Genomic DNA, 23,160 nt, shown 5'->3' with positions numbered 1-23,160 from the left:
CGAAGTGAAAGTGCTTGAGCCGCATTTCGAAAGCCACGTGGGGAAAATCCCCACCGAGCGACCAGAACCAGTGCAGCTTTCCTCACCGGCACCCCAACCAGCTTAAATGGTATGACGACATTGCCTCTTTTAAAGAGCTTTTGGCATCTTTAATTCAGACGCGTCTCACTCTCAACGATCTTTTTCCATGAATTACTTGTTTCCTTGAACTGCTGCTTCATTTTTGCGTTTGCACCCTCAATTCACCTTTCCCAATACTCTATGATGTCTCTGATTTCATTCTGAACTGCTATTCTCAACAATTTTGTGTTGATGACAGCGACAATAGGAGTGCTCAATTCACGACGCGTCAAAGTTGGGATGACGGGCGAAATGTCGGGGCAGGGGGGCACTTGCGATTTTTTTGAGGTTGATTCGCAATGCCGGGGCTGGTGCCTGCAGCGCATGGACCAGTTTTTGTGGTCTCCGGGCGTGGTGATTGGTCAGGGTGGTCTTTTCTTTGGTGCCAACCAGCACCTTTCAGTTCCAGTTCCAGTTCCATTCCAGTCCAGTTCCGCGAACTGAGAAGGAACGAACGCGTGCGACCGACCGACCGCTGACTGTCCACCTCTTTCTTGCCTCTGCCGCCCCCAAGTCACCACACTCATTGCCCCTGCCTCTGGCCTCTTGCCTTCCCTCTGCACAACAAATTCACGGCATCTGACCGACTGCACTCGATACTACCGCTGAGGTGAAGCTATCCAGCTTCTCGATTTTCAACCTGGATCCCAACCATCACCCTCCTAACCTCAACGACTGGACTTGAAGCAGCGGAAGTTATGCGCGCGCGCGAGACGAGTTGCACCACACTGCTGCCTCCCTCCACTACTACAACCTCTACATAGCTCGGCACCATTCAGCACCGGCACCACATCCCGACATCGACTCTCCCACGAGCAGTCTAGTCTAGTGTTGAGCGTGTGTTCGTGTGTGTGCGTGTCTGCGTGTGTGTGTGCATTCTACCAATCTACTACTACCTGCCAGTGCCTCTCCTAGATGCCCTTGGACATTCTGTCTGGCTCTACTTCAATTGCGCCCTTGAATAGGTTTTGCTCTGTCCAAACCTCGAGGCAACTTCGACCTGAACTGAAGTGCTCCGTCGATGCTGCATCATCACGCTACCAGCGGTCCATCCCACCGTCTGTTAGTCGACCTGCCGACCGCAAGGTGAGAGCGGAGTGTTGACCCAACTTCACTCTCAACGGCATCTCCAAGCCAGAACATAGAACTGTATGTGGCTCTTTCCTTTTCTGGTTTTTGCATCTTTTTCATCCCGTCCCTTTGCTTCCTATTGTTTCCCTTGTTGCCGCATCTTATTTTGCTCTGCACTGCACTCAACGCAACCTAACACGACTTGTTTATGCAGGCTACTAGGTATTGAATAGCTGTTATCAATAAACATCGGATCAAAAGCGAGTCGCAAGCTCAACAATTCACCAACCGCTAGCTTTTTCGCCATTCTCGCCATCGGACTCAATAGGCATCCATCCGAACCCACCCTACTATTGTCCACCACCCACCCCAGTCCTATTCAGAGCTATTCGTTGCAGCACTTATTGGACCACATTATACCCAGCCATTTTGCCCCCACCATCAATCTGCTATGTCGAAGCGCAAAAAGGACTTTCTCACGGATTTCGACCCTAACAAATCCGATCCCGAAGACGAAAACTTTGACCCCATTGCCGAAAAGCAACGAACCCCGCGAAGTGCAAAGAAGCAAGCAAATACACGTCGCCAAAAGAACCGAGGCGCTGCTGGCGTTGCGCGCAGGCGGAACAGCCGATACAAAGGATCCGACATCGAAGACGACGACGATATCAGCGAGAGCGAACAAGACATCTCTTTCGGTGAAGAGGAGGACGAAGAAGAAGAGGACTCGGACGCTCCCGTCAACGCTACGGGCAGGCGGATGCGCCAGGCTGCCGCACGACATCAATCATACAGGGAAAGCAGTGAAGACGAAGACCAGATCCAGTCGTCTGACCAAGACAAAGACGTCGTCCAGGAGACCGACGAAGAACATAGAGTGCCCTCGATAGAATCTCCTGAACGGAGTCCCAGCAAGAAGAAGTCTCGCATCGTTGTGCTGAGTGTCAAGAAAGGCGCCAAGCCAAGCTCACAACGACCAAGACGTGGCGCTGCTGCCAAAGAATCAGCAACCATGGCTCCCCCGACCCGCCGCCGCTCTACTAGAGCCCGCACGGAGGAGACGGACGAGCCTTTGCTCGAGCTTTCCAACTCAGGAAGGCATACCCGCGTCACTCGCGCATCAACAAGAAGCAAATCCCCGGAAGCCATGACCCATCCCACCAGAGCTACCCGTGGTTCCAAGGGTGTTAAGAGACACCAACCCCCACCCATCCCCGAAGCCTCCCACGAGGAAGATGACGACGAATACAAGGTCGAGACGGATATACCCAATGTTGACAATGTGGACGAGTTGGCCGGCGAGGCGAACATGATCGATGCGCCTGCTGACCATCCGGAAGAACACCAAGAGGGATGTGCTGAACAGATGGCTGAGGAAGGAGCTGCTCAACAGATTAGCGAAGAACCACCTGCACAGATCGAGAGCCAACCAGCGGCGGAAGACGCAGATGTTGACGACGAAGACGATGCTCCGATTACTAGGCGGACTCGTGGGGCTAGAGCCGTCACATCTACCGCAGCTACCTCGACCACAGTTACAGCAGTCGAACCAGAGGGCGAAGGACTCAGGAGCCGCTTGAGGCGTGGATCTCGCCTGAAGAAGAGGTCGCTCGCAGAACCTAGTAGTGACTTTGAGCCAGGTGAGGAGTCAGGCGATAACGAAGCCTATGCCTCGGAGGCTTCAGTCAAGAAAGCTGGTCGCAAAGGTTCCAGTGCCGATGAGTCTGCCGCCACACCCGTTCGCGGACGTTCCACCCGCGCCCGCGCTGCCAAGAGGCCTCGCCGCAGCCATGACTCTGGCGAAGAGGAAGTTGAGCTGGATAGGGAGGAGCTCGCCGAAGAACTCGAGGAACTGCGCGAGAGCTCACGCTCGCGGCCACGAAGAGCTGCCACTCGCCGTCGCCGCTCGCCTTCCATTCAGTACGAGGAGCCCGCCGGCAAGAGACGTCGCACCACCCAGCGTGTCGATTACACTATCCCGGCAATTGACTTGGCCGCTCTCGAGGCCGAAGAAGATGACGAGCCTGTGGCCACCCCAGCAAGAGGCCGCAAGAGGAATGGAGGCAACGCAGGATGGGATCGTCCTTTGAACACCACCTATGGTCCCTTTGGTGGTGGCGGAGTTGGCTCTCTGCTTGGAGGCCCTTGGGGCACCGGCGCTACGGGCGGCGTTGATTCCGACAGCAGCGACGACGAGATGGTGCAACGAACCGGTCCTGGCCAGAACCCTATTGGCATGACACCCACTTCTGCCGCCCCTCCGGTTGGCTTATTCAATCCTGCGGCTCAGACCCATAATGTGGACGGCCTTGGTGGTATTGGAGGCGCCACACCTAATGTCGGAAAGGTGAAGAATCCCAAGGCGTTTGCGGATGCGGATCCGCTCGGCGTCGATATGAGCGTCGATTTCAGCAAAGTCGGAGGTTTGCAGGGTCACATCGACCAGCTCAAGGAAATGGTCCAGCTTCCCCTTTTGTACCCCGAACTGTTTACCAGATTTCATGTTACACCACCACGAGGTGTCCTCTTCCACGGTCCGCCCGGTACCGGTAAGACTCTCCTTGCCAGAGCTTTGGCCAACTCGGTCGGCTCCGGAGGCCGCAAGATCAGCTTCTATATGCGCAAGGGAGCTGATGCTCTCAGCAAGTGGGTTGGTGAGGCAGAGAAGCAGCTGCGGTTGCTCTTCGAGGAAGCTCGGAGGACGCAGCCAAGTATCATCTTCTTCGATGAAATCGATGGCCTTGCTCCTGTGCGATCTAGCAAGCAGGAGCAGATCCATGCAAGCATTGTCTCTACCCTGCTGGCGTTGATGGATGGTATGGATGGTCGTGGCCAGGTCATCGTCATCGGTGCCACTAACCGCCCTGACAACATCGACCCTGCTTTGCGTCGCCCCGGACGTTTCGACAGAGAGTTCTACTTCCCCCTTCCCGACATCGAGGGAAGGCGATCGATTCTAGACATTCACACCAAGGACTGGGGTTTGTCGAATGAGTTCAAGGACCAGTTGGCCCAGTTCACCAAGGGTTATGGTGGTGCCGATCTCCGCGCCCTTTGCACCGAGGCGGCTCTGAACGCCATCCAAAGAACGTATCCCCAGATCTACACGTCCAAGGAGAAGCTTGTGGTCAACCCTCAGAAGATCAACATCCAGGCGTCCGATTTCATGCATTCGATCAAGAAGATGGTGCCATCATCTGAGCGCTCGGCTTCATCCAGCGCCATGACCATCCCCAAAATGGTCAAGCCACTTCTTGAGAAGCAATTCGAAGCTCTCGTGGCGCAGCTCGACAAGATTCTGCCTCGCCCAAAGAAGACCACCGCGCTTGAGGAGGCCATGTATGAACCGTATAAGGATCTCGATGGCGGGTTCGAGAGGGAGCAGATGAGTCAGGACTTCCAGCGGTCGCGTGTCTATCGCCCTAGATTGCTCCTTTGTGGTGTGGCGGGTATGGGCCACGGTTACCTGTCGAAGGCTATTTTGCATTACTTGGAAGGTGTTCATGTTCAGGATTTTGGTCTGCCTGTTGTACTGAATGACTCTAGGGTAAGTTTTCAACTATTAACACCTTGTGGAATATCGACTAACGTTTTGTCATCTAGCCCCCTGAACAAGTTATTGTGAGCCTCTTTACCGAGGCCAAACGTCACAAGCCCAGTGTGATCTTTATCCCTAATGTGGACGCTTGGTGGGCGACCCTTGGCGATGCCGCCCTGACGACATTCACCACGATGCTTCGACAGATGTCGCCTACCGACCCTGTTCTTGTACTCGGCACAGCGGAGACAATGCCTGAGCTTGTCCCACCAGAGATTTTGACCGAACTGTTCGGATTCTCGAAGGGGAACCGTACCGTGATCCCCCGTCCGGACCGTGAACAGCGTGTTTTCTTCTTTTTCCCTATCATCCAGAACTTGTGGAAGGCACCTGAAGAATTCCCGGATCCTTCCAACCGCAAGAAGCGGGTGCTCGAAATCCTGCCGGTTGCCCCGCCGCCGCCACCCAGGGTTCCTACCAAGGAGGAGATCAAAGCTCAGCGCCAGATCGACTTCCATCATTTGAACTTGCTGAAGGCGAGACTGCAACCGATTATGGATCAGATTCAGCGCAGGTATCGCAAGTTCAGACAGCCCGTCATTCCTCTCAACACGATCAGCTATCTGTTCCAGGAGTCTGATCCCAACTTTGTCCGTCCCGACGTGGGTGAACAGGAGCAGCGGCCCTTTGTCATTTCCAAGGACGATAAAGGTGTTGACGGCATTCTTGAAACCAAAACGGGCAAGTTTTACTACAATCTTGACTCTACTACAATCGAGGAGCGCTTGGCCAATGGCTATTATGCCCGCCCGATGGACTTCTACGAGGATATTAAGCGTTTATTCCTCGATGTCAAGACTATCGGCGATAAGGACTACCTCCCGAAGGCGAGCGAAATGGTCACCAATGTTGAGATTGATGTGTACGATATCAATCTTTCTTTCAAAGCATCAGGCGTCAACTTTGAGGACATCTACCAAAGGCAGCTCGAGAGAGCGAGGAAGGCCGAAGAGCGCCACCGCAAAAAGGCAGCTTTCCAGCCCATGGTCGACAAGATCCAGTCTGACCTTGCCGAGACCCATGACGATAGCGAGTCTCAAGGTCCTGTGGGTATCGGATACCCCATGGTCAAGACGGCCCACACGACAGCGGCCAGATTCCAGGTCATCACGAGCCCCAAGTCGAACGGAGACTTGAACTCTTCCGGATCGCACCCGCTCACCAACGGCACATCGCACCCTTCCAACCAAGGCGAGACCGGTCAGACGGTGGAAGAAGAAAGCACTCTGCTCTTCTCTCAGGGAGTTGAAATCAGCTCGCCGCTTAGATATCGGCATGCGCAACAACAACATCAACAGAACAGAGTCATTACAGAGTCGACCAGAGCGACCGTCGGCACATTCTCGCAGAGATCGGCGCTTACTTCTGTGCCTCCTGGAGTTTCACCGGCCGCTATCCAGAATGACGCTTCGAGCACCAGGACGTCTGATCCGAGCTCGGGCCGTGGAGAGTGGAACACGCAGCAGACGAATGGCGTGCAGAGCATCCCTCGGGGAACATCCCAGTTGGTTGAGAGCCAGGAGACGACTGTTAACCGTACTGCCGCGGCGTCCCTTTTGGAAACCAACAGCCAAAGCCAAAGCCAGAGCAATTCTTCTGGTAGCGGCCCGTGGCCTCACTCACAGATGGCTGGTATTGCGCAGGGCATCCTGCTGCCACCCGTGCCTGAGGAGGCTGAGGCCCACGAGGCCAACGAAGCTCCCGCCGGTGGTCTCCGTTCGTCGTCCTCCAAGGACCAGCCGCAGCAGGGTGGCGGTAATGGTGACAGTCAAAGCAGCAAGCCCAGCAATGATACTCCTGATAGCCAGCGGAGTCTGGTAGAGGGCAGACGTCCTAGGGACCTTGCGATTGCGGACTGTCTGGAGAGGCTTCTCCAGGGCCCCGTCCGCCCTGGCAGCACCGGCGGCAAGAAGACGGATAGCTCTCCGTACACCAACAACAGCCCGGCCCTTGGCCGCAACAACGCCCATCTGCCCCCCGGCCGCCGCAGCACTTCGGACTCGTCTCAGCAGCCTATCCTTAACGACGGTAAGGTCTGCGAGTTCTGGTCCTCGCTCGTCGAACGCACGGCCGGCTGCAACATTGAGCAGATGGAGCAGATCCATAGAGAGCTCATGGATACCATCTGGCAGTACCGCCACGAGTGGAATCGTATGCATGTCCTCTCCACGCTCGTCGGCGTCTTCAACGAAACCATTGCCGACATTGAGCTCGTGCAGGGCGCCTTGTTCGATGCCCAGGGCAGAGAGCAGAGGGAGCTCGAGAAGAGGGAGGCCGAGGCCAACAAGAGTTCGTCGCAGACTTCTGCTCAGTCTCAGGGGTTGACCCAGGCTCAAGCTGCTGTTGCCGCCGTCCCCGTCGGTGCTGCTGCCTCCACTCCTGGAGTCACTGCCGGCTCTGCCGCCCCTGGTCTAGTTGCTGCTGCCGCCAGAGGTGTTCCTACTCCTGATCCCACTGTTGCTTCTGCCTCTGATGTTCCTGCCGCAGCTGCTGCCACCACTGCTGTCGCTGGAAATGGCGATAGCCAGGGTACCGGTAGCACCAGTAACAGCCAGAAGAGCCACAGCAACCAGAAGAGTACTGCCGGTACTTCCGGTAGCCATAAGAGCAAGAGCAACAACAGTGGAAAGAGCAGTAGCCAGAAGACGCCTACTAGCAACAGTACGAGCCAGAAGAGCAAGAAGTCGGCGCGTGCGGCGCCGGCGGAGGATGATGGGTTGCCTTACATCTTTTTGAGGTAAGGGCTGACTGAGGAATCGCTAAGGGGGTTTGGCTTTGTGGGAGTGTGGGAGTGTGTTTGATCTGAGGGTGGACAAATGTGTGAGAGAGAATGAGAGAAATGGACAGGTGATGAATTTTGTCACAGTTCGAAGCATGGAAAAAGGAAAGACGAAGACAAAAGCGATTATGTATCACGTCACCAAGTTGGCATGAGCGCGTGGAAAAATATTCGAGAAAGGATCTCGGTTGGAGTGTAAAAGTAGACTGGACTGGATGGATGGATGGGAGAGAGACATGGATGGCTCTTTGTTGGCTTTTTTTTTTATTGTTCTCTCTCCTCATTTGATGTTTCCGCATTTTTTCTTTTGCCGAACCCCCTACCTGTTTGTTTGCTACTTTTGTTTATGTAGCTAGAAAAGGGGTTTTGGTTTTGCTGGTTTTCTTAGGTTAGCTAGGTGGTTAGGTAATCCATTCAGAAGAAGCCATTCGATACTTTTGCTTGCTGGTTAGGTTAGTTGTTACTGTGTATAGGACACTACGCTATACCATACGTTACTACATTAGCTTTACTGGTCAAGGTACTTATTGATGTTATGCCATGTTATGCCATGCTATGCCATGCTCTGCCATCTACAGGTGTTATGAAGAAATTCGGCCAAGGAAAATGAAGCCTTTGATGATGTCGTTTTTACCACAAATGCCATTGGACCGATGATATTAGTCATGTCATGTCATATGCGAGTCAGCCAAAATATTGAGGGTGTACATCGGGTGAGATACTGCATAGAGGTATGGAAGCCATCTATCTACATATGTAGACACAGGTAGGGCGGTGAAGAAGCTGATGATGATATGTATGCTTGGCTTGGCTTGGCATCTTGTCATTCTTGTGCAACCAACCTCAGAGCCCGACTCGACTCGGGGTCGTTCACCCGGACGTTAAGTAATGAACGGAAAGCGGCGCGCAGGGCGGCGGTAAGGCGGTTGGTCGGGCGGCGTGGGCGGTTCGACGACGGTCCAATCCAGTCAGTCGTTGACGGCTTAGCGATTGGAGAGACGTATATATCTTACGAGGAAAGTTGCGGTGTTGATAGGGTAAGTAAGTAATCCAAAAAGTTATCGTTTTAGCAAGGCCCGAGTTCGTAGAGATCTACAGTTTCTGTATCTTTTATCGGAGTTCTTCGGCCAACGGGTCGGGTGTCGTTGTCCTCGGGTGTGGTATCCCAGGCCAGGGCTTAGGTAGCGAGCGGCATCTACGGATCCGAACCTCAAAATCTGATACATCTTAATCCCGAAGCCCCCGGCAGGCCGACCGGTCGGCGGCTCTAGCGGTATGTTTTGGACATTGGGCGGTTGACGCTGACGGGTTTTCTCCCGCCGCAAACCAATCTCAGAAAGAGAGAGGAGATTCCTTCCCTCCCACATACAGTGGTTAATAAGGGGCTAGACACTATGTTGATACTTTACCTCAGCTGACCTCCACCCCGCCAACCCGACTGCTTGGCGACTAACGACTGCAGACCAAAGTTTTCTAGACCCCTGAGAAAACGCCGAGAACTTGAACCCCTCAAAACCGGCAGGACAACACATACTGCTAGACTGCATATATATCGGGGTTGGCGGCGGTTGGAGGCTATGGTGATGGCGGAGATGGGGTCTGATGGGGTTTGATGGGGTTTGATGGGCGAACATGGGACCCCATTTTCTTGATCATATGGTACTTGTGAGTTGATATGGGCATCTCCTCTTCCCCGCGGATCTGGATGGATGTCGCCATAGGTACGGTATGTCGCCAACTGGGACGGTGGATGGGGCAAGATGGGGAATGGATTATCGATGGATATTTCTCTTTTCTCCATGATGGGGTTTCCTTTTTTCTCGGTTCTATTCGGCTAGGGGTTGATATTGTTCAGTAGTGCACACTACATCAAAGACTTTTCGTTGTTGTTTACACAGTAGTGTTGTTCGAGCCTTTGAAGCCTCGTTCTAGAGTCTTGGGAGTTGCAGGTTCGTGGCTCCATTCCGAGATCCCGAAGACCCTAGTTAGTATAGACATCTGATAGACAAGCATGTGATGCCATGCCGTGATGCCACTGGATGACATCCGCCTTCTCCGTCTTCGTCTCCGTACCTTCGGGGTTGACGGCAATTCTTGGAGGAGGTTCATTCGAATTTGTTACCGCTGGTTGAGAGACGATCACCTTCACGGCAGTATACACGCATGGACAGCTCCAACAGCGGTGTTCTCCAGCTTTAGAGTTAGTCACCTAGTCTCGTGCCAGTCTGGTCTTTTTCAAGGTCTGGAGAGAGGCGATCTTTTAAGTGGGTGAGTGGTTCCTCTTGGCCATCGGTCTGTGAGTGTCAGCAACAGATTTGGTGAGACTTGCACTCATTCCTGTTAGTGACTTGCACATCCTATGTATGGAGCTACCTAGCTACGTGTACCTACGTATCAGATTTTGCACGCGGAATGCAGTGACCGGGTGTCTTGGACGTCTGGACTCAACTTGGACCCTTTCTTTCCGGAGACAAATTGCACGGGTGGACCTGGTGAGTAGAGTGAGGTAAAGAAAAGGGTACCGTTACGTACCGCCGCCGTCTGATCAAGATGTTGCCGCACCCTCCGTACCTAACAATGATAACCCCCGCCAGTCTCTTGCCAGTTATTGTTGTTGCTGTCTTCGGGTCCGGGTCTCGGTCACTGCACCCGGTTGTTGCGGGGACTCGTTATTGTTTAGCAGTAACATATTGCATACCTGCATAAAAACAGACATCACCGCTGGCTACATGTACTTACATCATTGCTAGGTATAAGTGCAGTTACAGTAGGGCATCGTAGGGAAAGGCCTTCTCGATGATGGAACATTGGGAGAGAAGTGGGTTAAGAGTGATGACCCCTGTCATTCTCAAACAAGGCGGGCTTTGCACGGTGCAGTGACATGGAGTGACGGGCCCTGAAAAGCGGATGGGGGAACCACTTTCCAAGCAAGCACTCAATGTAGGCGCTCCACTTGGGAGCCAGCGCCCGACCCGCCCCGGCCAGGGCACTGGACCTGCGCTGTTCCGCCATCCACCTTGCACTGCACCGAGCATCCACCATCCACGCTGCTTCCCCTTACGCAAGCCGCACCAAGCTGAAGTAATCACAAGGCGCGGCCCCTTGGACACACATCGTCCTCCTTGACTCTTTCGATTTATTGCTTCTCCCTTGTTAAACCTCCAGGTTACTTGTACACCACACCACTCCCAGTTCCTGTCAAACCGTCAACGACGACCCGGTTCCTTGAGATAGAAGTGGTCCAGGCGACTCCCCTTTCTCCCGCCGCACCAACACACTCATCAGCCAACCTCAACGGCCCAACTGAAGCGACCCAGCCATCATCTCATCCGACCGTCTCCTGTCGTCGTCGTCTAGGTCACAGACACCTTGGCGACCAGCCCACTCTCCACTAACAAACACCCGCTTTTCTTTCGTCCGACCTCCACGACCGCAACCCACGCGACTCCTATCACGATCGATATCTAATCTCGATTTCTGTTTGCCTTGGTCTTACGGACACCCGTTAGGCACACCGACGCACTGCCTGTTCCGTGTGTCGAGGAGTCGAAAAAGGGGCTGCGGCAAACCGATTCGTGATTCACACCAACCAACTAGTGTATCCATCTTTCGTTACCCTCGGTCAACCATCGACCTCAACTTTGCAACTGCCGCCGAATTTGGACCATCAACAGTTAGTCGGGCAGTCAACCCAGTACATCTGTTGGCTGGGCATCACGACTTGCGCCCTCGACAGCACGAGGATTCATCGTCGACTTCCACATATAGCGTGGGACATACGCACATCGTCATCATGTCGCCGTACGGAAAGCATCAGAGTATCTCTGAAAGGAGAGGCAGTGTCCTCGGGGAAGAGTTGTCGCTCAACACACATAGCGCCAAACTGGCGCAACAACATCGCCCACAACCACCACTAACACCATTAGGCATGAACCCTTCTGCCGACTTCAATCAACAACTCTCAGCCGGCTCACCGCCACCACCTCCCACCCCAGCGGCATCTCCCGGCCCATCACAAACCCAGCCGGACTGGAGTAACGCGGAAGAGGATGAAAGCATAGTCTTGTCCATAATGCGGGAGAATTTCCTCAAGGCTACCACCCCGGAGAAAAAGCGAATACTCGAGGACATTGTGAACATGTGCAACAGCCAACAGCTCAGCTTTATTCTCCAGCTTGTCAGCCCGCGTTTGAAAAAGGACCCAATGATGAGCCTACCCGATGAGTTGTGTTTAAGAGTAAGTCCTGCGTCTGTCGTCTCGGGTGTATGGCCAGTTTGTTAACCCCCCAGATAGGTTCTGTCATTTATCGACGACCCCAAGGACCTTGCAAGAGCTTCTCAAGTGTCTCGCAGGTGGCGGGATCTGGTGAGCGATGACATGACATGGAAGAACTTGTGTTTGAAGCACGACTATCAGCGTAGGCTATCTGAGGTACAGACTTCGATGCAGTACTCCAATTTCCTCCGGCCAGACCCTACGAGCAGCTTTTACCAGCCCTACAGCGCCCCCGCGACCTCAGTCACTTTCGACGACGCATCGAGCCTGCGGAGACCCAGGTCATACAAGTCGCACTTCAAACAACGATATCTCGTGGACGCCGCCTGGCGGACAGGGGGACGCAACATTACCAAAAACATCACCCAGGAAGGCGGTGTAGTGACCAGCCTCCATCTTACCAAGAAGTACATCATTGTAGCTCTCGACAACACCAAGATCCATGTGTTCGACACGGAAGGAAACGAACTACGAACACTCAGGGGCCACATGATGGGTGTCTGGGCGATGGTTCCTTGGGACGACGTCTTGGTCAGTGGTGGTTGTGACAGAGATGTTCGTGTGTGGGATTTGACGACGGGGTAAGTTACACCGGTTTCCTTTCTAACCAGTACCAGGACGCCCTGCTAACATGTACCCAAGTGTCTGTATGCATACACTCCGTGGACATACTTCCACCGTCAGATGCCTCAAGATGTCGGATGCGAACACTGCCATCTCTGGATCTAGGGATACGACCCTCCGAGTCTGGGATATTAGGAACGGCGTGTGCCGAAACGTGCTCGTCGGTCATCAGGCTAGTGTGAGGTGTTTGGAGATCCATGGCGACATTGTTGTTTCGGGAAGTTACGACACCACCGCCAAGGTCTGGAGTATTTCGGAGGGCCGCTGCCTGCATACACTTCAGGGTCACTACAGCCAGATTTACGCGATCGCCTTTGATGGCTACCGTGTGGCAACTGGAAGTCTGGATACCAGCGTGAGGATCTGGAACGCCGCTACTGGGTAAGTTATACTGTCTGAATATCTCGCATATTTACCCATGGTCTTGCGCTAACATGGAGTCTAGTGAATGCCAAGCGGTTCTACAAGGTCACACGTCTTTGGTTGGACAACTGCAAATGCGTGGTGGCACCCTTGTCACCGGTGGTAGCGATGGCTCAGTCAGGGTCTGGTCGCTGGAAAGGTTTTGCCCTATCCATCGCCTTGCGGCTCACGATAATAGCGTTACAAGCTTGCAGTTTGACGACACGCGGATTGTCAGTGGCGGCAGTGATGGACGGGTTAAGGTCTGGGATCTCAAGACTGGCCAGCTTGTCCGCGAGCTTATCTCTCAGGGAGAAGCTGTTTGGCGCGTTGCCTTTGAGGCTGAGAAGTGCGTTGCGATGGCACTGAGGAACAGCAGGACGGTTATGGAGGTGAGAATTTCCGATATCCCGGTGCGATCTGTTGTTTGGCTGCTAACGATGATGATTACTAGGTTTGGTCCTTCTCCCCGCCCGAAGATGTTCTCCTCGATAGACACGAGCGACAATCATTCACCCTTACGCCACGACCAACCATCGACGCCCCCGTTCCCGAAAGGCCGTCAAGTGCGATGGACGATAGTCTGATAGGAAACGGAATGCAGGACGTGGATATGCCCGATGCCGGCCCTGCCACAGCTCCTCTTCGACCAAACGCATCGTTCTTTCAAGCATCCAGGGGAGCTTAAAACTAAAGAGGAGGGGGTTCCACCAACCTCAGCCACAGGAGTCAATCGGCAATCGTGGAAGCCGAGTCGAGATTGTCAAGTTAAGACGGTTCTCGACCACCAGAAATTTCTCTACTCACACAACACAACCCATCGCCTTCCTTTAATATACCCAACGATACAATTCAGCGCATTGGTTGGCGAAAGTCGGATGAATCAAAAGACCTGCGGAGAGCGCACCTAGCGATTTTACTGGGCGCGAATACTTCGTGGGGAGCATTGCTATGGCGTTGACACACACATGAAGGTTTTCAAAGCACACACACACGCATTCGGACAGGCAGACAACGGGCCAGCATTTATCTTTTTACTTTTCTTTTTATCTCGTCTTCTCTCTTGTTTTTATCTCTTTGTCAGAAATGCACGCACGCAGCTGGAGGACAGACACAAACAGACAGACAGACAGACGAGAGAGTTCATCAAGAAGCGGATGAACACTCGGCATTGGATGTGGGAACGGTGCAAATATACTTTGTTCAGGAACTCTGCATTATCACATCACTACACTATCGCAACCGGACTATGAAAGACGCACACACACACACACTATCGGTCAACAATGCCTTATATCTTATATCTGCCTGTTTTTGATCGTTCCAAGTGCGCATATTATTCTGTTTAACATATGGTTTATATGCGTCCTCCCCGTACATCGTACGCCATGACATGTTTTATTGCAAGATAGGATACTGTACCCACTTGTCTACCAATACTTATATCTTAGCTAGCTGTTCATGAAACGGACAGATGAGACAAAGAGGCGGAGGCAAGGCATCCACAAGCAGAGACATATTCAGACCCGAACAGGTCAAATGATTGTTTGGTGTTGCTCTCAAGGTATAGACAGTAATTGGATTACTGCGAGTCACGCGAGAAGTGAGAGAGAGAGTTCTGTTGCTAGAGGTTAATGATAAATACTCGATGAATTGTTTACTCTCATCGTTACTATCTGCTATTATTACATGCTGTTGTTGTAATGCTTCTTTGGTATTGTAATAAAAGGACGTTGCCGAACCGGACCCGACATCAAACTGCCCTGCCCTGGGCCCTTGGCGTCATTGATAGGTAGTCATTAATGTTCAGTTACTCAGGCACTGACTGGGACTGACGATGGTGTCGATGAGGAGTGAGGCCATTCGCAGACGGGAGTCCACTATAAACGTACATAGGTAATAAGGGAAGTCGATATATAGATACATGTCCCACCAGACAGTTGATTACTGTTACCTGCATGCCGCGCTCATCCCGTCGTTTAAACTGTAGTGGTAAGAAAACTGATAAGCAATCATTCCCGATTGAGCTTAGAGTTCGTGAGGCAAAGCGGCGGCGGCGGCACTGCGGTCTGCGGCGGCTGTTGTTGGGTGGGGCATTCCGGAATGTCAAACTCCATTCTTGATGGGGTTCGTGATGGAGTCGAGGGGATGGCAGCAAACGCCTCGAACCATGACTGGAAAATTGTCCGCTGTGGTGACTGGTGATGCCGTCGAGCGATGAAGGAAAACAAACAAATCCTGATGATGGCTCAGCCCGCCCATGACAAAATGGATGAGACATTTGTCCGTATTCATGGGGTTGAACACGGTCTCATATAATTTGTCACGCACGATTCCCATTACATGTAGATATCTCCAACAAACTTTCCTCCCCCACCTGATCCATGCATGCCAAACTCAGTTAGCGCATGCTAAGCTTCTGCTCAACACTCGTTCGCCTCGCCCCCCTGTCTGTGGACTTTTTTTTTGACGTTCCTTGCCCCTTCCCCTCCATCCTCCATTCTCCAAGCTCCTCGTCCGCGACGGGAGAAAACGAGGGAGATCCATAATAAGTTTTTGACAGCGTCAAAAAGAGCTCCGGAGAACGGCCGGTATGCCGGGACAGGTACCTCTACCGTTGGTTGGAGCTTGGTTTCTATCGCGTCAGTACCTGCCTTGTCAAGCTTCTTGGACAGAGAGCTCCTGCAAGCCGTGAAAGTACAGCTGGGGGACCTGCCCGAAAAAACCCCCGGGCCACAGCGTAACACACGTACCCGACGATACCCTATCCGTGCTGGTGCCCTGTGAGCGTCTCCAATTGTTCCCTGACGTGCTGGTGCACACCTGCCCTGCCCGCACCAGTCCTGCCGTACCGCCCTGGCTCGCCTACCCCATCGGAGCCCATCAATTCGTGACCCTTCCACACTCCCAAGGATTTTCAGTTTGCCAGTTTGCTTTTGCCCGTCGTCTCGTCCCTCACTCTCGTCCTCTCCGCTTCCACTCTCCCGTCGTCATTCACCCCCCCAACTCTTCTGCAACGTATTCCCAGCGGTTAGAGAAGAGAGCACATAATCCAAAATGTTTTCTCGCGCAGCCCGGTTATCGACGAGGGTAGCGGCGCCCATCCGCGCCCGTGTTGCTGCTCCCCGTGTCGTTATTCCCTCGATCGCCGCTAGGAGGTCCGTCACCACCAATGCTGCTTCGGCCCAGCTCGAGAAGCCCCTCCCAGAGGTACGTTTGTTTACTTTTGATGTCGGATGTCGTTCGAAGTGGGTTTCGATGGTGGTGTGGTTCGTTGGAAAAAAGACCAAGACTGGAGGGAAGGAGAGACTCCCTAGTCATGTCCCCCGAGTCCCAAGTCCCCCCCAAGCAGACTCGCGAGTCAAGCAAGTCATGTCCCATGCGAGTCTGTCTACCTTACCGCTTGCTGCCGGACCCGCCGGACCCGCCTTCTTTCTCTTGACGTCAAGTCAATAGAAAACACCAGATGAACGCCGTTTGTTTTGGTGGTTTCGAAACCTATCATGTCGTCACCGTCGTTGTCGGCTGGGGGTTGGGTTGCGCAGATTTTTGCGCGCAACCAAAACTGCTACTTCTCGCTACTACTACTACTACTACTACTACTCCGAAAATGGGAACATGGATAAGCTTACCATGCAATCTTGCTTCAATCTAGTCGGAAGAGGAGCCCTTCCAGGTCACCCTCAGCGATGAGAGCTTCGAGACCTACGAGCTCGACCCCCCTCCCTACACCCTCGCCGTCACCAAAAAGGAGCTGAAGCAGATGTACTACGACATGGTCGTCGTCAGGTATGCAAAAACTACCATCCTACGTGGTCATCGGAGCTCCGAGCTTCCCCCATCTCTGCCGATCTCGGCCTGGAGGTTCAACATGGCAGTATAGCATAGCATATAGCTAACACTGTTCTCAACTACAGACAAATGGAGATGGCCGCCGACAGACTGTACAAGGAGAAGAAGATTCGTGGTTTCTGCCATCTGTCCGTTGGTCAGGAGGCCGTCGCCGTCGGTATCGAGCACGCGATCCAGAAGACTGACGACGTCATTACCTCCTACCGCTGCCACGGCTTCGCCTACATGCGCGGTGGCACCGTCCGCTCCATCATTGGCGAGCTTCTCGGTCGCCGTGAGGGTATCGCCTACGGCAAGGGTGGTTCCATGCACATGTTCACCAAGGGTTTCTACGGCGGTAACGGTATCGTCGGTGCTCAGGTCGCTGTCGGTGCTGGTCTTGCTTTCGCCCAGAAGTACACTGGCGGCAAGAAGGCTTCCATCATCCTCTACGGTAGGCTCTCCTTTGGCGATAGGAACGAAGTTGAAAAGTCGGAAGGCTAATACGATGTTATAGGTGATGGTGCCAGCAACCAGGGTCAGGTCTTTGAGTCTTTCAACATGGCCAAGCTCTGGAAGCTCCCTGCCCTTTTCGGCTGCGAGAGTGAGTTGCCCACGTTCCATGGTCTCGTGGATTCTTACTGACGTGTGTAATCGTGCAGACAACAAGTATGGTATGGGTACCTCTGCCGCCCGCTCGTCGGCTTTGACCGACTACTACAAGCGTGGCCAGTACATCCCCGGTCTCAAGGTCAACGGCATGGACGTCCTCGCCGTCAAGGCCGCCGTCGCGTACGGTAAGGAGTGGACCAACAACGACAACGGCCCTCTCGTCCTCGAGTACGTCACCTACCGTTATGGTGGTCACTCCATGTCCGACCCCGGCACCACCTACCGTACCCGTGAGGAGATTCAGCGCATGCGCTCCACCAACGACCCCATTGCCGGTCTCAAGCAGCACATTCTCGAGTGGGGTGTTGCTACCGAGGAGGAGCTCAAGGGCCTTGACAAGGAGGCTCGCGCCCACGTCAACGAGGAGGTTGCCGCCGCCGAGGCCATGGCTCCTCCCGAGCCTACCCAGCAGATTCTCTTTGAGGATATCTACGTCAAGGGTACCGAGCCCGACTTCATCCGTGGCCGTACCCCTGATGAGCTTTTCTACTTCAAGCACTAAAAAAGTCAAAATTGGGTAGAGAGGCAGAAGTAATGACAAATTAGATGGGTTTTTTAAAGTTACAACCAAAAACTTGTCTTTTTTTCTCTGATGCATTTAACGAAAACAAAAATGGTGCAGCAGGCGTCTTCCGTCTACGTCGGTCATCATGGACGGTTGCTCTTTTTTTCTGCTTTTTCCTTGTATAATAAACATCTCTCTGCGTAGCGCAAAACAGTCACAAACACAACCACACATATCTAGACAGGTCAAGGCGAAGGGGAAGGGAAAGGCGGGTTATGAAATTGATTCGATCTTCAACATAGCGGTCTTGGTTTCATCAGCTGAATGAACTTGTGTGAGTGTGTGAGCTCAGCTCCGATATCGTATCGTAACCTGCCCCCCTGCCCAGCCTCAAAATGCCAGCCCTGTCAGAGTGTCAGCCAGATTCTCAGCCCAACATTTTTGAGCTGTTGGAGATTTGGAGATCGATTTGATGGGCGGCGCTTGGCGCTACGCTGCGACGGTACCCCAAATTTGTCCCGCACCGCAAGGGGTTCCCGAGTCCTGACTGTCATCTGTGCGTTAGCCTGGTCTATGCTTTTATAGATCGGAAGCGAAGGTAGTTAGGTGATCAACTGATCAACGGTATTAAAGTTGTAGGGAGTGCGGCTCATGTGACCGTGCCACTTTACGCGACTGTTGCCTGCACTTTTCGCTAGGTGAGCTAGGGTAAAAAGAACAGGGGGTCGCGTCGCGTCACGTCATGTCATGTCCACTTAAAAGGTTTAGCGCGGCGTAGGGACGACACGGGAAGGGAAAGCGCGACTGCGACGACGAACTTTCCAGGAAATTTATTGGGGTTGCTGCCTATTCTGCCTAACACTACTTACGGGTGTTTGGTGTTGTACAAGAGGAAGTTTGGCCAATTGGGACTGCATTGACCAATTCCTAATATATAAGAGGAACCGCGACGAACAATTTCCTGTCGGGAAAAGGAAAGAAAAAGTCAACAACCCTGGCTCCAAGACTACTTTTCCCTTTGCTTGTTGGGAGCAAGGGAGTTTGGACTGCTTCTGCTTCTGCGATAGCAACTTCGATTCCGACGAAGGCTACGACTGCGACGAACCTTGCGATTGGGTTAGCGACGAGAACGATTTCTGCGAGAAGCATTACCACCATCCCCAGTTTCTCGACATCCGCAACATCTCCACTTGCAAACGTTGCGCCGAGGACGAGTACGAGTACGAACCAATTCCAACCCCACCACCAACTTGTCGGATCGCTCAGCCGACTACACCTCAACTGTTCAACGACCTTGACGAATTCCGCCAGAGCCGACTTGGCAATTGGACTTTCAGGACCAGGAGGAGGACTAGGAAGAGGACGAAGGAACTACGCCAGTTACGCTTTACACAACACCCATCACACAGTCACGATGCCTCCCAAGCAGCAGCAGACGTTGGGGTACGTTAAGGACAAACCGAAGGGAGGAGGGAGGCAGACTACGATTGGGTTAGTTGAGTGTAACGGATCGATTGAACGAACACGTTTTTGGAACAGTTTTGGACACAAATTTTGGAACACTTTTGGGACACAATTGTTTTGGGAAACGAATTCGATCTTGGTTGCGCATCACTATAACTACCCTTTTGGAGTCCTCCCCCCAAGCTGAGGTGCCAAACACGCAAAATGCTAACGAGATGACAACGCATACAGTAAGTTCTTCGGCAAGAAAGATGCCCCTTCCTCAGTAGGCGAGAAACAGCAGACAAAACTGTCTTTTGGCACGAAAGCGACGTCGACATCTGCGAAGAAGGAAGAGGAGACCAAAAAGGATGGGAACGGTGAAGATGCGGGACACGAAGAGGTAGAGAAGAAGGTGGAGGAGATGAAGATCAAGGATAAGAGTCCTGCTAAGACGGGGAGGGGAAGGGGAAGGCCGGCTAAGGGGAAGGAGGTTGTCAAAGAGGTGGCTAAGGAAGAGAGCAAAGAGGAGGATGATGAGGATGTGATGGAGGTTGTGGAGGAGGTGGTGGAGGAGACAGGTGAGTTACATCCTTGGAAAAGGGGCGTTAATGGCATGGTGACTAACGACTGAGACGCGAAGCAGACAACAAGAAGAAGAGGTCACGATCGCCGACGACCAAAAGCCCCAAGTCGAAAAAGGCCAAGACGGAGGAGGACACAGAGGATGTTGTTGCGCCTGCCAGCAAGCGGTTGAGGAGAGGTCGCAAGGTGGTTGAAGACGACGAGGATGAGATCATGGAGGATGTCACCGCTTCTTCTGCACCCGTCAAAGAGGAGAAGAGGAAGAAGGCCGCCTCGCCCAAGCCCGCACGAAAAAAGAAGAGCCTATCTCCCGCACCGGTAGAGAAGGCTGATGACGAGGAAGCATCCTCAGCATCCGCATCCGAAATCGAAGCCGAAGAGGAAGAAGAGGCAGACGAGGACGAAAAGACCGAGGCAGTCGCCAAAAAGGCTCGCAAGGTCATCCAGACCACACTCACAACCAAAGTCAAGGACCCCTATCCGGACTGGAAGGCCGGCGAGCCTGTTCCCTATGCCGCCCTCTGCACCACGTTCTCGCTTATTGAGCAGACGCGGAAGAGGTTGCTCATCATGGAGTACTGCTCTCTTTTCCTGCGCCAAGTCCTCCGTCTTACGCCCGACGATCTACTGCCTACCGTTCTGCTCATGATCAACAAGCTTGCGCCGGATTATGCGGGTATCGAGCTGGGTATTGGCGAGTCGCTTATCATGAAGGCTATCGGCGAGACTACGGGCCGCAGTGTCGCTGTTATCAAAAACGACCAGAAGGAGATTGGTGATCTGGGGCTGGTGGCTGTCAAGTCGAGGTCGAAGCAGCCGACTATGTTCAAGCCCAAGCCGTTGACTATTCGCGGTGTGCATAAGGGGCTGATGGATATCGCTACGACTATGACGGGTACGGGCGCCCAGCAGAAGAAGGTGGATGGTATCAAGAAGCTTTTGTCGGCTGCGGACGCGTATTCCACCGGCAAGGTGGACATCACCAAGGACAAGGGCGGGGCAAGTGAAGCCAAGTTCATCGTCCGGTTCCTGGAGGGTAAGCTACGGTTGGGCCTGGCAGAGAAATCCGTCATCGTCTCTCTGGCGCAAGCCATGATCGCGCACGAGTTCGCGCAAAAGGGGAAAGTCCCCAGCGAATCCGACTTCAGCAAAGCCGAGTCCATCCTCAAGACCGTCTACAGCGAGCTGCCCAGCTACGACGTCATCATCCCCGCCATGCTCACCCACGGCATCATGAACCTCCGCGACCACTGCAAGCTGCGCCCGGGTGTGCCGCTCAAGCCCATGCTGGCTAACCCGACAAAAGCTATCACTGAGGTGCTCGACCGCTTCGAGGGCCAGACGTTCACGTGCGAGTACAAGTACGACGGCGAGAGAGCGCAGATTCATTATGTGGCCAAGGACGCGCCCAAGAGCGATGGCGACCTCAGCCACGTCGCCAGCAAGGAGACCGGAAAGGGTGTTGCCGCTATTTTTTCGAGAAACTCGGAGGACTTGTCGCAGAAGTACCCGGATGTGCTGGCTAAGCTGCCGACGTGGGTTAAGGAGAGCACCAAGAGTTTTGTGCTGGACTGCGAGTCCGTGGCGTGGGACACGGTCGAGAAGAAGGTGTTGCCGTTCCAGCAGCTGATGACACGCAAAAAGAAGGATGTCAAGCTGGAGGATGTGAAGGTGAAGGTGTGCGTGTTTGCGTTTGATTTGTTGTATCTGAACGGCCAGGCGGTCGTGGAGAAAAGTCTGAGGGAGAGGAGGGAGTTGTTGCGTGAGGCGTTCAAGCCTGTCGAGGGCGAGTTTGCGTTTGCGACCAGCATGGATGGTCAGGAGCTGGATGAGATTCAGATGTTTCTGGATGAGAGTGTCAAGGCGAGTTGTGAGGGGTTGATGGTTAAGATGTTGGATGGCAAGGAGAGTGGGTATGAGCCGTCTAAGAGGAGTCGGAATTGGTTGAAGGTTTGTTTCTCCCTTATCTCTAGAGACCTTTGGGATGGATGATAAACTGACACAAAAAACAGATCAAAAAAGACTACCTAGCCGGCATAGGCGACTCGCTCGACCTCGTCGTCCTCGGCGCCTACCACGGCAAAGGCAAGCGCACCTCCGTCTTCGGCGCCTTCCTTTTAGCGTGCTACAACCCCAACACCGACACCTACGAAACAGTATGCAACATCGGCACCGGTTTCTCCGACGAAGTCCTGCAGGAACTCCACTCTTCCCTATCCCCCATCATCATCGACCGGCCCAAGCCCTTCTATGCGCACTCCTCGGGCGGGCAGCACCAGCCGGACGTCTGGTTCGAACCGAAGTACGTGTGGGAGGTCAAGACGGCCGATCTGACGCTCAGCCCGAGGTATAAGGCGGGCATGAAGGAGGGCGTGGACCCGAGTGGTGAGAAGGGTATAAGCTTGAGATTTCCGAGGTTTATTAAGGTCAGAGAGGATAAGAAGCCGGATGAGGCGACGACGAGTAGGATGGTTGCCGAGATGTATAGGAAGCAGGAGAGCGTGGGGAAGAGTAAGGGGCCGGCTGTTGATGATGACTTTGAGTATTAGTTAGAGAATGGACTGCAATGGGGTTGGTTGATGGACTTGAGAGTGGCTGTGGTGTGCTATTTCAGTGGACAGACAGGTGCGGAAAAGATCGGGGAATGGGTACCTCTATGGTGTTATGGAATGTCCTGTGTTCATGTTGTGTTCATATTCTGGCCGTGTTGTTGTTACTTGTTCCTCGGGGGTCTTCAATGTCGCCCGCCATGTAAGGCTGTGAGGATATGCAGCCAATTCACTTCGGGTGCGGCGCTGCAATGGAATCAGACGCAAGTTAGACCTGCCAATGTCAACTGTCCTCGTCTCAATGAGTGGACCAAGGTCTACGCCTGCAACTCGAGGATTTGCATGGTTGGGTGATATAACGAGGGATTGTGTGTGGAACAGGTGTTTGAGTTGAGCCTCATCTCAGAATCATGTGGAAATGAAGTGTGTGTGCTTGGTTCAAGCCAGGCCGCTCGCTGCCAAACCGCCCTCATCTCCACGGGTAGCATACATCGCCCACTTTGGTTCGATGATCTCATTTTCTTCCCGCCGCTCCTTCTGAGTTTGTCAGTCACAAGCAACTCGCACCCGAACTAGACCGGTGGATGGCCCACTCCCTGTTGATGAGGAGTTTGGGAAGGTGCAATGTGCGGACTGCAGCTAGGCTGGAGGGGTATCTTATTTGCCCACGGCATCTTTGTGGCGTCCCCTCTTACTACCTCTATA

At 53.4% G+C, this 23,160-nt stretch overlaps 4 protein-coding genes across 4 annotated transcripts; all 4 read left to right on the top strand.

Annotated features, from left to right (window-relative positions):
- Nucleotides 1-1,642: 1,642 nt before the first annotated feature.
- B0H65DRAFT_430337 (uncharacterized protein) lies at nt 1,643-7,530 on the top strand (the record flags this gene model as incomplete). The annotated part of the gene is made up of 2 exons (XM_062824875.1): nt 1,643-4,738; nt 4,795-7,530. The coding sequence occupies 2 exons, from the start codon at nt 1,643-1,645 to the stop codon at nt 7,528-7,530; spliced, it is 5,832 nt and encodes a 1,943-aa protein (XP_062679150.1).
- A 3,498-nt stretch (nt 7,531-11,028) lies between these two features.
- Nucleotides 11,029-13,698, top strand: B0H65DRAFT_251959 (quinon protein alcohol dehydrogenase-like superfamily). Its single transcript, XM_062822479.1, has 5 exons — nt 11,029-11,805; nt 11,863-12,425; nt 12,487-12,849; nt 12,914-13,262; nt 13,325-13,698. Exons 1-5 carry the CDS (start codon nt 11,362-11,364, stop codon nt 13,556-13,558), a joined length of 1,953 nt encoding a protein of 650 aa, XP_062679149.1. The 5' UTR covers nt 11,029-11,361; the 3' UTR covers nt 13,559-13,698.
- A 2,229-nt stretch (nt 13,699-15,927) lies between these two features.
- B0H65DRAFT_510384 (pyruvate dehydrogenase E1 component alpha subunit, mitochondrial) lies at nt 15,928-17,875 on the top strand (the record flags this gene model as incomplete). The annotated part of the gene is made up of 5 exons (XM_062828396.1): nt 15,928-16,080; nt 16,526-16,659; nt 16,788-17,155; nt 17,219-17,305; nt 17,364-17,875. The coding sequence occupies 5 exons, from the start codon at nt 15,928-15,930 to the stop codon at nt 17,873-17,875; spliced, it is 1,254 nt and encodes a 417-aa protein (XP_062679148.1).
- Nucleotides 17,876-19,538: 1,663 nt separating this feature from the next.
- B0H65DRAFT_251848 (ATP-dependent DNA ligase) lies at nt 19,539-22,747 on the top strand. Its single transcript, XM_062822477.1, has 3 exons — nt 19,539-19,902; nt 19,968-21,856; nt 21,919-22,747. Exons 1-3 carry the CDS (start codon nt 19,746-19,748, stop codon nt 22,453-22,455), a joined length of 2,583 nt encoding a protein of 860 aa, XP_062679147.1. The 5' UTR covers nt 19,539-19,745; the 3' UTR covers nt 22,456-22,747.
- The last annotated feature ends 413 nt before the right edge of the window (nt 22,748-23,160 follow it).

This window comes from Neurospora tetraspora, assembly GCF_033439725.1.
Source record: "Neurospora tetraspora strain CBS 560.94 chromosome Unknown B0H65scaffold_6, whole genome shotgun sequence".
NCBI classification, from domain to species: Eukaryota; Fungi; Ascomycota; class Sordariomycetes; order Sordariales; family Sordariaceae; genus Neurospora; species Neurospora tetraspora.
Note: the sequence above shows the minus strand (reverse complement) of the source record. Positions and strands in the feature narration are given on the sequence as shown.